The sequence below is a fragment of the Saimiri boliviensis genome, chromosome 12 (genome assembly GCF_048565385.1).
Source record: "Saimiri boliviensis isolate mSaiBol1 chromosome 12, mSaiBol1.pri, whole genome shotgun sequence".
Classification (NCBI taxonomy): Eukaryota; Metazoa; Chordata; class Mammalia; order Primates; family Cebidae; genus Saimiri; species Saimiri boliviensis.
This window is the reverse complement of record NC_133460.1, coordinates 28230901-28244296: the sequence shown is the minus strand read 5'-3', so window position 1 is coordinate 28244296 and position 13396 is coordinate 28230901. Positions and strand designations below refer to the sequence as shown.

Here is a 13396-nt window from a genome sequence, read left to right as displayed (position 1 = left end):
ACAGGTTTCATAGCGGCAGACATTAAAGGTACAGGTTCCTGGACTCAGCTCTATTTGATTACTGATTACCATGAAAATGGATCTCTCTATGACTTCCTGAAATGTGCTACACTGGACACCAGAGCCCTGCTCAAATTGGCTTATTCAGCTGCTTGTGGTCTGTGCCACCTGCACACAGAAATTTATGGCACCCAAGGAAAGCCTGCAATTGCTCATCGAGACCTGAAGAGCAAAAACATACTCATCAAGAAAAATGGGAGTTGCTGTATTGCTGACCTGGGCCTTGCTGTTAAATTCAACAGGTGAGTGGTTCTTTGCCCTAATGTTTTGAAATTTTTTTGATCTCCAAAAGATATTTCCCTGTTTGTATTCAAGATAATGGAATTCTAAAAATGTACACATGGTCATTTTTAGTTACATAAATATACAGTTGAGGGTTTGTTCTTTTTACAAAAAATTGCATCCTCCTACTCCTATACGTAATTCTTGATATCTTTTTGTTTGTTTTTTGAGACGGTGTCTCACACAGTTGCCCAGGCTAGAATGCAGTATTGTGATCATAGCTCATTGCAACCTCAACCTCATGGGTTTAAGGAATCCTCCCACCTCAGCCTTCCAAGTAGCTAGGACTACAGGCATGCACTGTCACACCCATCTAATATTTTTATTTTTTGCAGAGATGGGGTCTCACTGTGTTGCCCAGGTTGGTCTCAAACTCCTAGGCTCAAGCAGTCCTCCCAGAGGGCTGGGATTACAGGTGTGAGCCACCACACCCATCCACATTTCCTGTTTTATAGTCTTAGCCATCCTTCTATTTCAGCTGATGTAAATCTACCTCATTCTTTTGAACAGATGCAGAATTTTCCATATATGGAGATACTGTAGTTTATTCTTAAGACCCAACTGATGAACATTAAAGGTGCCTTCAGCTGATTATTAGAAAGCTTAATGAACATTGTTGTATTTAATCCATATGTTATATATTCGATCCTTGTGCACTTGAACAAGTATTTATTCATGATGAATTCCTAGAGAAGGGCCTGCTGAGGCAGCGAGTTTGTGCATATTAGACTATGATGTGTTGCATATTTCTTTCCAGAGTGTGCCTCAGTTTACAGGCCCATAAGCAGTGGAGATAAGGATGTTATTTTTCTATCACAACTTGATAATGTCAGTATTTTTAAACAAATAGAAGTGTTAGAATTAGAAATTACAAATTTTTAGGAAACCACTGAAACTATTTTAATCTTGTAATTCTAGAATGGAGTGGCTGCTATACATTTCAGAATTCATTTTAGGCCATAACATAAAAGTACCAGTCTTTAAAACAGCTATAAGAGAATGTTTAAATCTGTTACAGTGTTCTGAGTCAGTGTAGTATTTGTTGGCCCAGATATTTGTCAGATGCTATAAGAAAATACAGCACATTATATTGATCAGTGCTTTAGAGTAATTATTACTGATTGTCAATATGATCATGTGAGCATTGCTAACAGCAGAACTAAGATGACTGGACCCATAGAGAAGAAAATGTAATCCTGTGTCACAAAGCCTGAGTGTATCATATGAGAGTGGGGAAAGCAAACAATTCCTCTTCTGTTTCCATATTCACTACTTCTCAGACATAATTATCTAACACATTATCTTTTTTTTTTTTTTTTTTCTCCTGAGACAGAGTCTCACTCTGTTCCCCAGGATAGAGTACAGTGGTACAGTCTCAACTCACTGCAGTCTCCGCCTCCCAGGTTCAAGTAATTTTCGTCACGAGTAGCTGGAATTACAGTCGTGTGCCACCGCTCTCGGCTAACTTTTGTAGTTTAGTAGAGACGGGATTTCGCCATGTTGGCCAGGCTGATCTTTAACTCCTGAGGTGATTGCTCGCCTTGGCCTCCTAAAGTACTGAGATTACAGGCATGAGCCACCGCTCCTGGCCTTACTTTATCTTATATTCAGTGTTGTCCTCTTTCCTAGAGAGGTATCAAACTTAACTTGGTGACAAAACCTCACCTGAATGGATGCGAGGTGTGTATTGTCTTTATCCAGCTGAGTAGGACTATTGGACTTGGTGTTTTGCTGCAGACACAGTACTGAGGACTGAGTTTTATTAAGAGTGCTGCCCTAGCCGGGCGCGGTGGCTCAAACCTGTAATCCCAGCACTTTGGGAGGCTGAGGCGGGTGGATCACGAGGTCAAGAGATCGAGACCATCCTGGTCAACATGGTGAAACCCCGTCTCTACTAAAAATATAAAAAATTAGCTGGGTATGGTGGCGCGTTCCTGTAATCCCAGCTACTCGGGAGGCTGAGGCAGGAGAATTGCCTGAACCCAGGAGGCGGAGGTTGCGGTGAGCCGAGATCGTGCCATTGCACTCCAGCCTGGGTAACAAGAGCGAAACTCCGTCTCAAAAAAAAAAAAAAAGGAGTGCTGCCCCAACCCTGCTGAGGATCATGTAGTAGGTAGCATGTATTCAAAGAAAATCTGAAAAATGCTAAATTCCACAATACATCTGGCCCCAAGGAGAAAGAATAAATTTTGTAAAATGGGACAAAAATACAAGATCAACTATTTTATTCTTGGCCCTCAACTTGGACATTGGCTTTCTTTTGTTTCAGTGACACGAATGAAGTTGATGTGCCTTTGAATACCAGGGTGGGCACCAAACGCTACATGGCTCCAGAAGTACTGGATGAAAGCCTGAACAAAAACCACTTCCAGCCCTACATCATGGCTGACATCTACAGCTTTGGCCTGATCATTTGGGAGATGGCTCGTCGTTGTATCACAGGAGGTAGGAGTTTGAGTAGTTTCTCATTATATTTATTTACCCATCATTTAAAAAATAACAGCTCCAGTTACATAATTTATTTTTTAATTTTTTTGTGGGTACATAGTAGGTGTATATATTTATGGGGTAAGGGGATATTTTGGTACAGACTTGCCATGTGTAATAATCACATCATGGAGAATTGGATATCCTGTCAAACATTTATCCTTAGTTTCACTAACCAGTTATACTCCTTGAGTTATTTTTAAGTGTGCAATTAAGTTGTTACTAACTGTAGTCCCCACTGTTACACTATCAAATACCAGGTCTCATTCATTCTTCTATTTTGTTTGTACTCATTTAACATCCCCTGCCCCCTGCTACCCTTCCCAACCTCTGGTAACCATCCTTCTATTCTCTGTCTCCATGAATTCAATTGTTTTGATTTTTAGATCTCACAAATAAGTGAGAACATGTAAAGGTTGTCTTTCTGTCCCTGGCTTAGTTTACTTCAAATAGTGACCTACAGTTCCATCGATGTTATTGCAGAAGACAGAATCTCATTCTTTTTTATGGCTGAATACTCCATCGTGTATAGGTGCCACATGTTCTTGATCTGTTCATCTGTTGGTGGTCACTTAGGTTGCTTCCAGATCTTGTTTAGGGTGCTGCAGCAAACATGAGGGTGCAGATATCTCTTCGGTTTGCTGATTTCCTTTCTTTGAGTATATACCTAGGGGTACAATTGCTGGCAGTTACGTAATTTAGATGTCACGTATGTCAGAGTCTCCAAGACTACCCTCAAGTTGTGCAGTTTCACTTGAAAGAGCTCAGGACTCGGCATTTGGTTGTCCCCATGGCTAACATTCATCCCAGTGAAAGGATACAAATCAAAAACAGCCAAGGTCAGAAAACCAGGCAAGGCTTCCCAGAGTCCTGCCCTGTCGAGTCAGGGCTTGCTTCATTCCTCCCACAAGTTGTGACAACATACACAAAGTGTTCTCTCATCTGGGGAAGCTCCTTAGAGACTTGGCGCCCAGAGACTTTACTGGAGGGTGGTCACATAGGCGTCCTCTGCCTGACATGTACCAGAATTCCTGAAGGAAACCAGACGTGCAGTACACACCACATTGTTTGTACAAGCAGCCCAGGAGTGGTGAGCCACCCTCACCGTTTTGGGAAAGTTTTACATCCATGTAGGGAACTGTTTACCATTCGTGTACCCAGGCATTGGCCAAGGCCAAATCTTGCAAGCTAGTCTTTCCTAAGGGAAGATTTCACACTTGCTGTGTGAACCTTTATTTGCACCTCATAAGTCTTTCTACTGCAGAGCAAAATGAAACAAAACAATAAAAACTATTCATTAGTAGGAACAACCATGTAAGTAAATAGTTAGATTACTCTTTAGGGTAAATGGCTGATTTCGCCTTGCATATTTTTTTAAGTAAGATTGGAATGCCCTTTGTTGATAGACTCTATCACAGATGTGATGACATCCTTAATGGAGGTAGGGAAATAGTTGGACACAAATAAGAGGAAAACATACATCTATTAAGAGTGAATCATTGTGTCTGTATTTTTTTTGTCTAAGAATCTGTTTTAGTTCTATAGTTTAGCAAGAGATCCTTAATAGATTGGTGTACTTTGTCCAGCAATCATTTTTGTGCCCATGTTTTCTTCCTGACAGGGATCGTGGAAGAGTACCAATTGCCATATTACAACATGGTACCGAGTGATCCGTCATATGAAGATATGCGTGAGGTGGTGTGTGTCAAACGTTTGCGGCCAATTGTGTCTAATCGGTGGAACAGTGATGAAGTGAGTGGAACTCAGTCCCCTGAAGAAGTGATTGGTAAATGCCACCAAAGATAATCTCTGCTCACTACATTCTCTTTACTTTTCAGTGTCTACGAGCAGTTTTGAAGCTAATGTCAGAGTGCTGGGCCCACAATCCAGCCTCTAGACTCACAGCATTGAGAATCAAGAAGACACTTGCCAAGATGGTTGAATCCCAAGATGTAAAAATATGACGGTTAAACCATCAGAGGAGAAACTCTAGACTGCAAGAACTGTTTTTACCCATAGAATGGTTGAAATTAGAGTGGAATAAGGATGTTAACTTGGTTCTCTGACTCTTCACTATGTGTTCACAGGCTGCTAATATTAAACCTTTCAGTACTCTTATTAGAATACAAGCTGGGAACTTCTAAATACTTCATTCTTTATATACGGACAGCTTTTAAATGTGGTTTTTGATGCCTTTTTAAAAATGGGTTTTTGTGAACTGCATCAAGACTTCAATCTTGATTAATGTCTCCAGTCTATCTCTGGGTACTGAATTGCCTGTTCATAAAACGGTGCTTTCTGTGAAAGCCTAAAGAAGATAAATGAGTGCAGCAGAGATGGAGAAACAGACTTTGCCTTCTACCTGAGACATTCAGCACGTTTGTATTCTACCTTTGTAAAACAGCCTATAGATGATGATGTGTTTGGGACACTGCTCGGTTTATGATAGTTTGTCCTGCCTTCCTTAATGATTTTGTGTGTGTGTGTGTGTGTGTGTGTGTGTGTGTATGTGTGTGTGTGCACGCACATGCACGCCAGGATTCCTCTGCTGCCATCTGAATTAGAAGAAAATAATTTATATGCATGCACAGGAAGATATTGGTGGCCGGTGGTTTTGTGCTTTAAAAATGCAATATCTGACCAAGATTCGCCAATCTCATACAAACCATTTACCTTACAAGTGATAGCTTCCCCACTAGCTTTATTTTTTAACGTGAAAGGATACAAAGGCCAAAAGAAGTTTAAAGCATCTATAAAGTTGGACTGTTTTCCTTCTACCGCCATTTTTTTGTAGTTATTATTTTTGTCATGGAAAAATCCTCTCCAAAGTTGGAACTTCCAATGCCATGAACCATGCTTACAAAGAAAGCACTTCTTATTGAGGTGAATTCCTGCATTTAATAGCAATGTAAGTGCCTATAACCATGTTCTGTATTCTTTATTCTCAGTAACTTTTAAAAGGGAAGTTATTTATATTTTGTGTATAATGTGCTTTATTTGCAAATCACCCACTCCTTTATACCATACTTTATATATGTACATACATTCATACTGTAGAAGCCAGCTCATGTGTACCTCACATCCCATCTTTAAGGGAAGGAATGTTATAAAGTAGAACTAAATATGGATTTTGAGAATTAATGCATTCAAAGTAATATATCAAATCCAGGACTTTGTTAACTTCAGGCAAATTCTTCATTAGGGTAATATCATCTCAGTTTTTCTAAATGAAAGGATTCTCTAATTAGAAATTCATATGTCAGAGCTGTTATAAATTTATCAACTGTTAAATATGTCTTGAGATTTTTTGTTTTTTGATTTCTGTTTTCTAACTTGTGAAGACAATGAAAAATCAGGCAGAAATATTAAGTATCTAGTCAGTATCTGTAGTTACACTGTATAACTGTTCTTCAATAAAATGGTACATATTTGATAGATGCCTTGTTATCTCAAGAAATAATTCTGGTTTACATGAACTTATGACACTTCCGTAATGCCTTTTAAATATTAATCTCCTAGTCATAGCATAAAACTCATGGGTACATCAAGTGAGATCCTTTTCTTTGATTATAACATAAATGTGGTTATATCACAACATAGTTAAAAAAGGTTTAAATTAAGCGGGAGGAAATTAGCATGTGTCCACCCATTACCAAAATTTGACTTTCATTTAAGGCTAAAACTTACAAATTGATATGTACATCAAATTTCACAAATTTGAAACTTGCCTTAACCATTTTTTAATAAGGAAATTTCATCTACCATAATTAAAGTCTGAAGTGTTCATCAAGATAAATAAATTGGCATATGGCTAATACCCAATAACACTTTTTCAGAGTTTTCCCCATATGTATACTGAGAAATAAAAATATTTTAATCTAAGTTGCTATGTGATTTGATCACACTTAGAACATCCAAATTACTTAAAATTAACCTTGGTTTACTTTTTTTTTTTTTTTTTTTGAGACGGAGTTTAGCTCTTGTTACCCAGGCTGGAGTGCAATGGCGCGATCTCGGCTCACCGCAACCTCCGCCTCCTGGGTTCAGGCAATTCTCCTGCCTCAGCCTCCTGAGTAGCTGGGATTACAGGCACACACCACCATGCCCAGCTATTTTTTTTTTTTGTATTTTTAGTAGAGACGGGGTTTCACCATGTTGACCAGGATGGCCTCGATCTCTTGACCTTGTGATCCACCCGCCTCGGCCTCCCAAAGTGCTGGGATTACAGGCTTGAGCCACCGCGCCCGGCCAACCTTGGTTTACTTTTGACTTGATATCATAAGTGTTTAAAATCATTTATCTTAATAAAATATACAATGACAGGCAAATTTTATTATTGGAAATGTTCAGATGGTATGTGGAAGCAAAAAATTACAGCCAGTATATGAGCCCACTATTACGGTTTTTAAAAATTAACTTGGTCTAGTAAAAGTGATATCAAGAGTTAACCTTAGAAACTTGTTCAGTAACTACATTTTCTGGTATAACATGTTCTTTAAAAAGCAAATCTGCCATCTTTGGAATCTTAAAAATCTAAAAAAGTTGCATTAAACTTAGTTTTTGTCTCTCCACTCTTATTCTTAAATCTGAAGCTCATCGAGTAGGTGAAATATTTAAAGAATAGACCAGCAAGAAGTATTATGTAGTACCATAGTTAGTAAATTTGTAAAACCGTGGAAGCCATTATTTGGTCCCATTTGCAATTTAGTGTTTTTAAAATGTATAGCTTCATTCAGATACCTCTTTAAATCATTAAAATATAAAAGCAAACAAAAACCCCAGACTACCTGACTATAAACAGCAAAAGTTAACCCTCAAAGAGAGTTCTCCTTGTGAAGTATCTTTATGCTGGCAAAGAGCTCTGGGATTAAAGGCACATTAGGGTTTGCCCCAGTTAGTTTAGTAAAAGTTGTTTTACTATTTTGCATTTCCTTTCCAGTGTCCAGAAGTGTTTCTAAACTTAGAAAGGGACCTATAGTTTTTTAAAATTATGTTTTCCTAGAATATGCCAGATTCTGATTAACTCAATACTTTTTTTCAGATGCTTTGTTCTGTTTAGAACAAAAATGCACTATAGTTCTTAAAGAGTCATGCATCTTTGAATTGGCCCAAGATCCAAGTTGATAATTGAATAATTTATTCCAGGTCAGCTTTTCTAAACTCACACACACTTCCGTAGATGTTGTTTTGAAATGTTTCTAAATATCTAAAATTATTTCAGCAACAGAAATAACTGATTTTTGTTTTAACAAAAAAATTATGATAGCCCTCATAATGTTTAAAGTAGTCGTATTTGTTACTGACTTGAGTCAGGCATTAAAATAGCAGTGCCACAGCTCATCTCCTGCCTCAGTGCTGCTGTGAGAGTCTCAGTGGAAACTAAAGGGAGGAGGCGCATTCATAAGAACCAAAATCCAGGGCAGCATCCTGTGAAGCTACGTGTAATGATGGTCCCATAAGGAAAGTATGTGAATATGGCTCTTGCAAAGGATTAAATCTTGTAATTTTAGCTTATGCTCTGTAGTCTGCTTTCTAGGGAATTATTTAAGCCCTTTTAGTGACCTTTGTCCTGACCCATTTAAAGACCAAAATGTAGTATATATTGTATATTATAGCATCATTAGGTAAAACTGTACATAGGCATTGAAAAAAGGGTAAAAGCAAGCAGTTTTATCATGTAATTGTAAAACACCAAAAATATAGATTTGTCTTTGATATGTAACACACTAAATGTATTTTGTACAGCATCTGGTTTCAAAGGTGCCTTACTAAGTTTACTATTACTTGCTTTGTTCTATATACAGATATGTCCAATGTATCATTTTTAAGTAAATAACCTTATTTTAGTACACTTTAGTAATGTGTTTTGTGATGCTACACTCAGAATGGTATTGTGCATCAGAAGTCGTCTGTTAAGATTTTTATCACAAGTAAGTTAGTGTACATACATAAGTTCCTGAGATATGCACTTCAGCTACCAGAAACCCAGTATGGGGTACAGGTAGGTACACACTTGGCTTTGTGCAGATAGAGAACTCTTAAACCTGTATTATACTGCAGGGTTTTTTCCTCTGAAAAACAAGACAAGGCCAGGCACTGTGGCTCATGCCTGTGATCCCAACATTTTGGGAGGCCGAGGCAGGTGGATCATGAGGTCAGGAGATTGAGACCATCCTGGCTAACACAGTGAAACCCCATCTCTTAAAAAAAAAAAAAAAAAAAAGGCCGGGCGCGGTGGCTCAAGCCTGTAATCCCAGCACTTTGGGAGGCCGAGGCGGGTGGATCACGAGGTCGAGAGATCGAGACCATCCTGGTCAACATGGTGAAACCCCGTCTCTACTAAAAATACAAAAAACTAGCTGGGCATGGTGGCGCGTGCCTGTAATCCCAGCTACTCAGGAGGCTGAGGCAGGAGAATTGCCTGAGCCCAGGAGGCGGAGGTTGCGGTGAGCCGAGATCGCGCCATTGCACTCCAGCCTGGGTAACGAGCGAAACTCCGTCTCAAAAAAAAAAAAAAAAAAAAAAACAAAAACCATGAATAAAAATAAAAAGACAAAACATTTCTTTTTCTTTTCTTTCTTTTTTTGAGACAGAGTTTTGCCCTTATTGCTCGAGGCTGGAGAGCAATGGCACGATCTCCGCTCACTGCAACCTTTACCTCCCAGGTTCAAGCTATTCTCAGCCTCCCACATAGCTGGGATTACAGGTGTGCCTCACAATGCCCGTCTAATTTTTGTAATTTAGTAGAGATGGGGTTTCATCATGTTGGCCAGGCTGTTCTCAAACTCCTGACCTCAAGTGATCCACCCGCCTTGGCCTCTCAAAAGTGGGGATTACAGGTGTGAGCCTCCTCACCTGCCTCATTCTTTCTTACGTTGCATTTTTTGTGATATTAAAATTCTAGTATGCCATTAAATAGCCACTAAGAATATTTTTTTAATGACTGCACAAAATTCGGCCAAGTACATGGAGTCATTTCTGTGTTCAACCCCCTATTGAATGTTTTGATTATTCTCATTGTTTTTGAAAAATAGATATTGAACATCCCTATATATAAATATTTTCTTATATTACATTTCTGAAAATGGGACTAGTGGATGTGAACTTTTAATAGATCCTTTGTTTAAGATGGGAAAAGTCTAAGGTTCTTGGAAAGCATTGCCATATTGCTGCCCACAAAGCTTTTCATTTTCATTCCTGCTGGCAGTTCGTGAGCCTAGAGCAGGCGTCCCCAAACTTTTACACGGGGCCAGTTCACTGTCCCTCAGACCGTTGGAGGGCCGCCACATACTGTGCTCCTCTCACTGACCACCAATGAAAGAGGTGCCCCTTCCTGAAGTGCAGTGGGGGAGCCGGATAAATGGCCTCGGGGCCGCATTTGGGGACGCCTGGCCTAGAGTAATGGGATGCATTTACCTGGCCTTCAGGTGCTCCTGCTGCAGTGCGAAGTGGAGCCTTGGAGAGCTTTCCTCCTGCTGGTCATTTTCCCACCTCCACTGAGTCCCACCGTCTGTTTTCAGGTGTATGTGAATTCATCCCAGCAGAGTGCCTTCTGCTGCCTTTTCCTATGGAACTGAACATGTTAAATCACAGACAAGATGTGGCACAGGTTAATGTTCCTCAAATGCATGTTTGGAGATAGCCTGTTACGATGCCTGACCGGAGTTTCCGTTCAGTGTCATTGTAAGAGTTTCTCAGAATAACCGCAGGTGCTGTGATGCAGCCTGGTAAAGAAGATTCGGTGATTTCTGGGGCCTGCGGATGCTTCCTAGCTTGCTTTCTGTCTATGGAAACAATAAATGTATTCATTTCTTCTTCCCAGCAATCTGTTAGTCTCACTGCTCCATTCCAAGGTTTCTTTAAGATTATTAATAGAGCAGACATTAAGAAACAGAATTGTCTAGTCCTTGTTCTTCCAGAATAGGTTTAATCTTTGTGTTTCAAGCAGACACGAATATCAGTTATTAAGTCTTCATTCACTTGGAGAAACATTTGTCTGCTGATCCTAGTGTATTGACCGTTTCTGACATGTCTTCCCTATATTAAGTTAGGTGCATGCTCCCACACAGCCTTGGCTCCACCCTTGGAGCATACAGTCTTGACTGGTTGGACATGATCCACTGACAGTGGCCAGCCAGCAGTGAGCAGAGACCACCTACTGTCAGCGGCACTGTTGCAGGCATGGAGACTTAAATGTGTGACAGTACCAGCAGAAGTGGGAAAGTCACCTCAACGCTGTGATCCAGATGGCAGCTTAGTTCAAGTGCAATGGCACATATAAAAAATATTTCTGGATGGAAACAAGGACTAGGGCTGAAAGGTTCATCCATAATAACTTTTTCTTTGTTTTGAGGTGGAGTCTCACTCTCACCCAGGCTGGAGTGCAATCCCAGCTCACTGCAATCTCCACCTCCCAGGTTGAAGCAGTTCTCCTGCCTCAGCCACCCAAGTAACCAGGATTACAGGCATGCACCACCATGCCCAGCTAATTTTATATTTTTAGGAGAGACAGGGTTTCACCATGTTGGCCAGGCTGGTCTCAAACTCCCAACCTCAGGTGTTCTGCCCACCTCAGCCTCCCAAAGTGCTGAGATTACAGACATGAACCACTGCACTTGGCCTGTAATCTCCTTTTGACGTAGGAATTGTTAATTCACATATTTTGATGGAACATGTGTTGCCTACCTATTGCTCCTCTGAATCTTAGAAGCTTCTTGGTCTTTGTTCAAATGAAATCTAAGTCAATTCCAGATCTCTCAATCTCCCTACATCCTCAGTGCTCATATCCTACTTTTCCTTTTTAGAGAGTCTCACTGTCACCCAGGCTAATGTGCAGCGGCTGTTCACAGGCACAATCATAGTGCACTATAGCCTCAAACTCCCGGTCTCAAGCCATCCTCCCACCTCAGCCTCCTGAGTAGCAGGGACCACAGGTGCATGCCACCATGCCTGGCTCATATTCTAAACATTATGCAGGAAGCTTGTGAAGTGTTACCATCATCTAAAAATCAGTATGGAATGTTTATATTGAAAAAATTTTCGGTCAGGCACAGTGGCTCACACCTGTAATCCCAACACTTTGAGAGGCCGAGGTGGGCAGATCACCTGAGGTCAGAAGTTTAAGTACAGCCTGGCCAACATATAGTGAAACCCCATCTCTACTAAAAGGCACCACACCACAGACGTGGTGGTGCACCTGTAGTCCCAGCTGCTTGGGAAGCTGAGGCAGGAGAATCGCTTAAACCCTGGAGGCAGAGGCTGCAGTGAGCTGAGATCATGCCACTGCACTCCAGCCTGGGCAACAGGGCAAGACTCTGTCTCTCAAAACATATACTTTTTTCAAGTGAGGTAAAGGAAAAAAAAAATCGGCCCCCATTGTTTTTCTTTAAGGGAGGAGCCATTTTTAAAAGCCCATTTAGAATCCGGATGATGATATCTGTTGTTCTACTGTGTGAGTGAAACGCAGGTAAGTGTTGAAAAACAAAAAATTGGAAGTCTCCACCTAAAGACCTACACTGCTGTGGTACGGATTTTAATCAGACATTTTAAAAGCAATTTTTATTACTTGATTCTGTTCTCATACTCTAGGAGTTTGGCTGGAAATTCTAACTCTTAAGATGATACTCCATGATCATCTAGCATCCCTTTTTGCCAGTGAGAAGCCTGATGTGGATCGAATAAGTGACATGTTATTCAGGTTAACTTGTTTTCAAGAAATAGAGTTTTCTTTTTATTCTTGATGTTGGGAGTTGAAACTGGCCATATCTAAATACATTCATTCTGTTACTTAGTACCAGTTGGGTCTTGTTTTTAGACCTGGGAAATTTTCTACCATTATTACTTTGTTTCTTCCCTTTTTTTATTTTCTCTCTTTCTAGAACTTTCTAGAACAAATCTCAGGTTCCCTGGATGTTTCTTCCATAATTGTTACCATGCTTCTCATATGTTTCATCTTACCTTCTACTTTTGTCAACCCATCTGAGTTTATTTCAACAGCCAAATGTTTTAACTTCATTTTGAAATGATTCCAGGCTTCCAAAAAAATTTTCAGGAATAGTATAAAAACTGCCATTTACTCTTCACCCAGATTTATCAACTGCTAACATTTTGCACCATTGCTTTGTCATTCTCTGTGTGTGTGCAGGAATCACAGAGGCTACCTTGTGATGTTTGTGATGTTCGTGTACTGTTTATGCACAAAGTTTTTTCTGACCTATTTGAAGTTACAGAGCTAATGCCCCTTTATCCCTAAATACTTCAGGGATGTTCTGTTAGCCAATTATGCACAATTATCAGAACCAGGAAGGTTCACACTGATACCGTAGCAGTAACCAACAATACCCTAATCCACCGACCTTACTGAAATTTTGCTAATTGTTATTTTGGTGTGGTTGGGTTTTTTGTTTGTTTGTGATAGGGTCTCAGTCTGCCTCCCAGGCTGGGGTACAGTGGTACACTCACAGCTTACTACAACCTCAAACATTGGGCCTCAAGTGATCCTTTGGCCTCAGCTTCCCAAAGGGCTGTGATTACAGGCGTGAGCCACCACGCTGGCCTCATGTCCCCT

The 13396-nt window shown here is 40.2% G+C and overlaps 1 protein-coding gene across 2 annotated transcripts in view; it reads left to right on the top strand.

The window, feature by feature from the left end:
• Positions 1-6264, top strand: part of BMPR1A (bone morphogenetic protein receptor type 1A) — a 167626-nt gene extending 161362 nt beyond the window's left edge. For both annotated transcript variants that reach the window (XM_074382182.1, XM_003929951.4), the window contains exons 10-13: positions 5-302; positions 2612-2787; positions 4451-4581; positions 4668-6264. In XM_074382182.1, the coding sequence (XP_074238283.1) occupies positions 5-302; positions 2612-2787; positions 4451-4581; positions 4668-4793 (731 nt within the window). In that variant the 3' untranslated portion in view covers positions 4794-6264. The remainder of the gene's footprint in view (positions 1-4; positions 303-2611; positions 2788-4450; positions 4582-4667) is intronic.
• The last annotated feature ends 7132 nt before the right edge of the window (positions 6265-13396 follow it).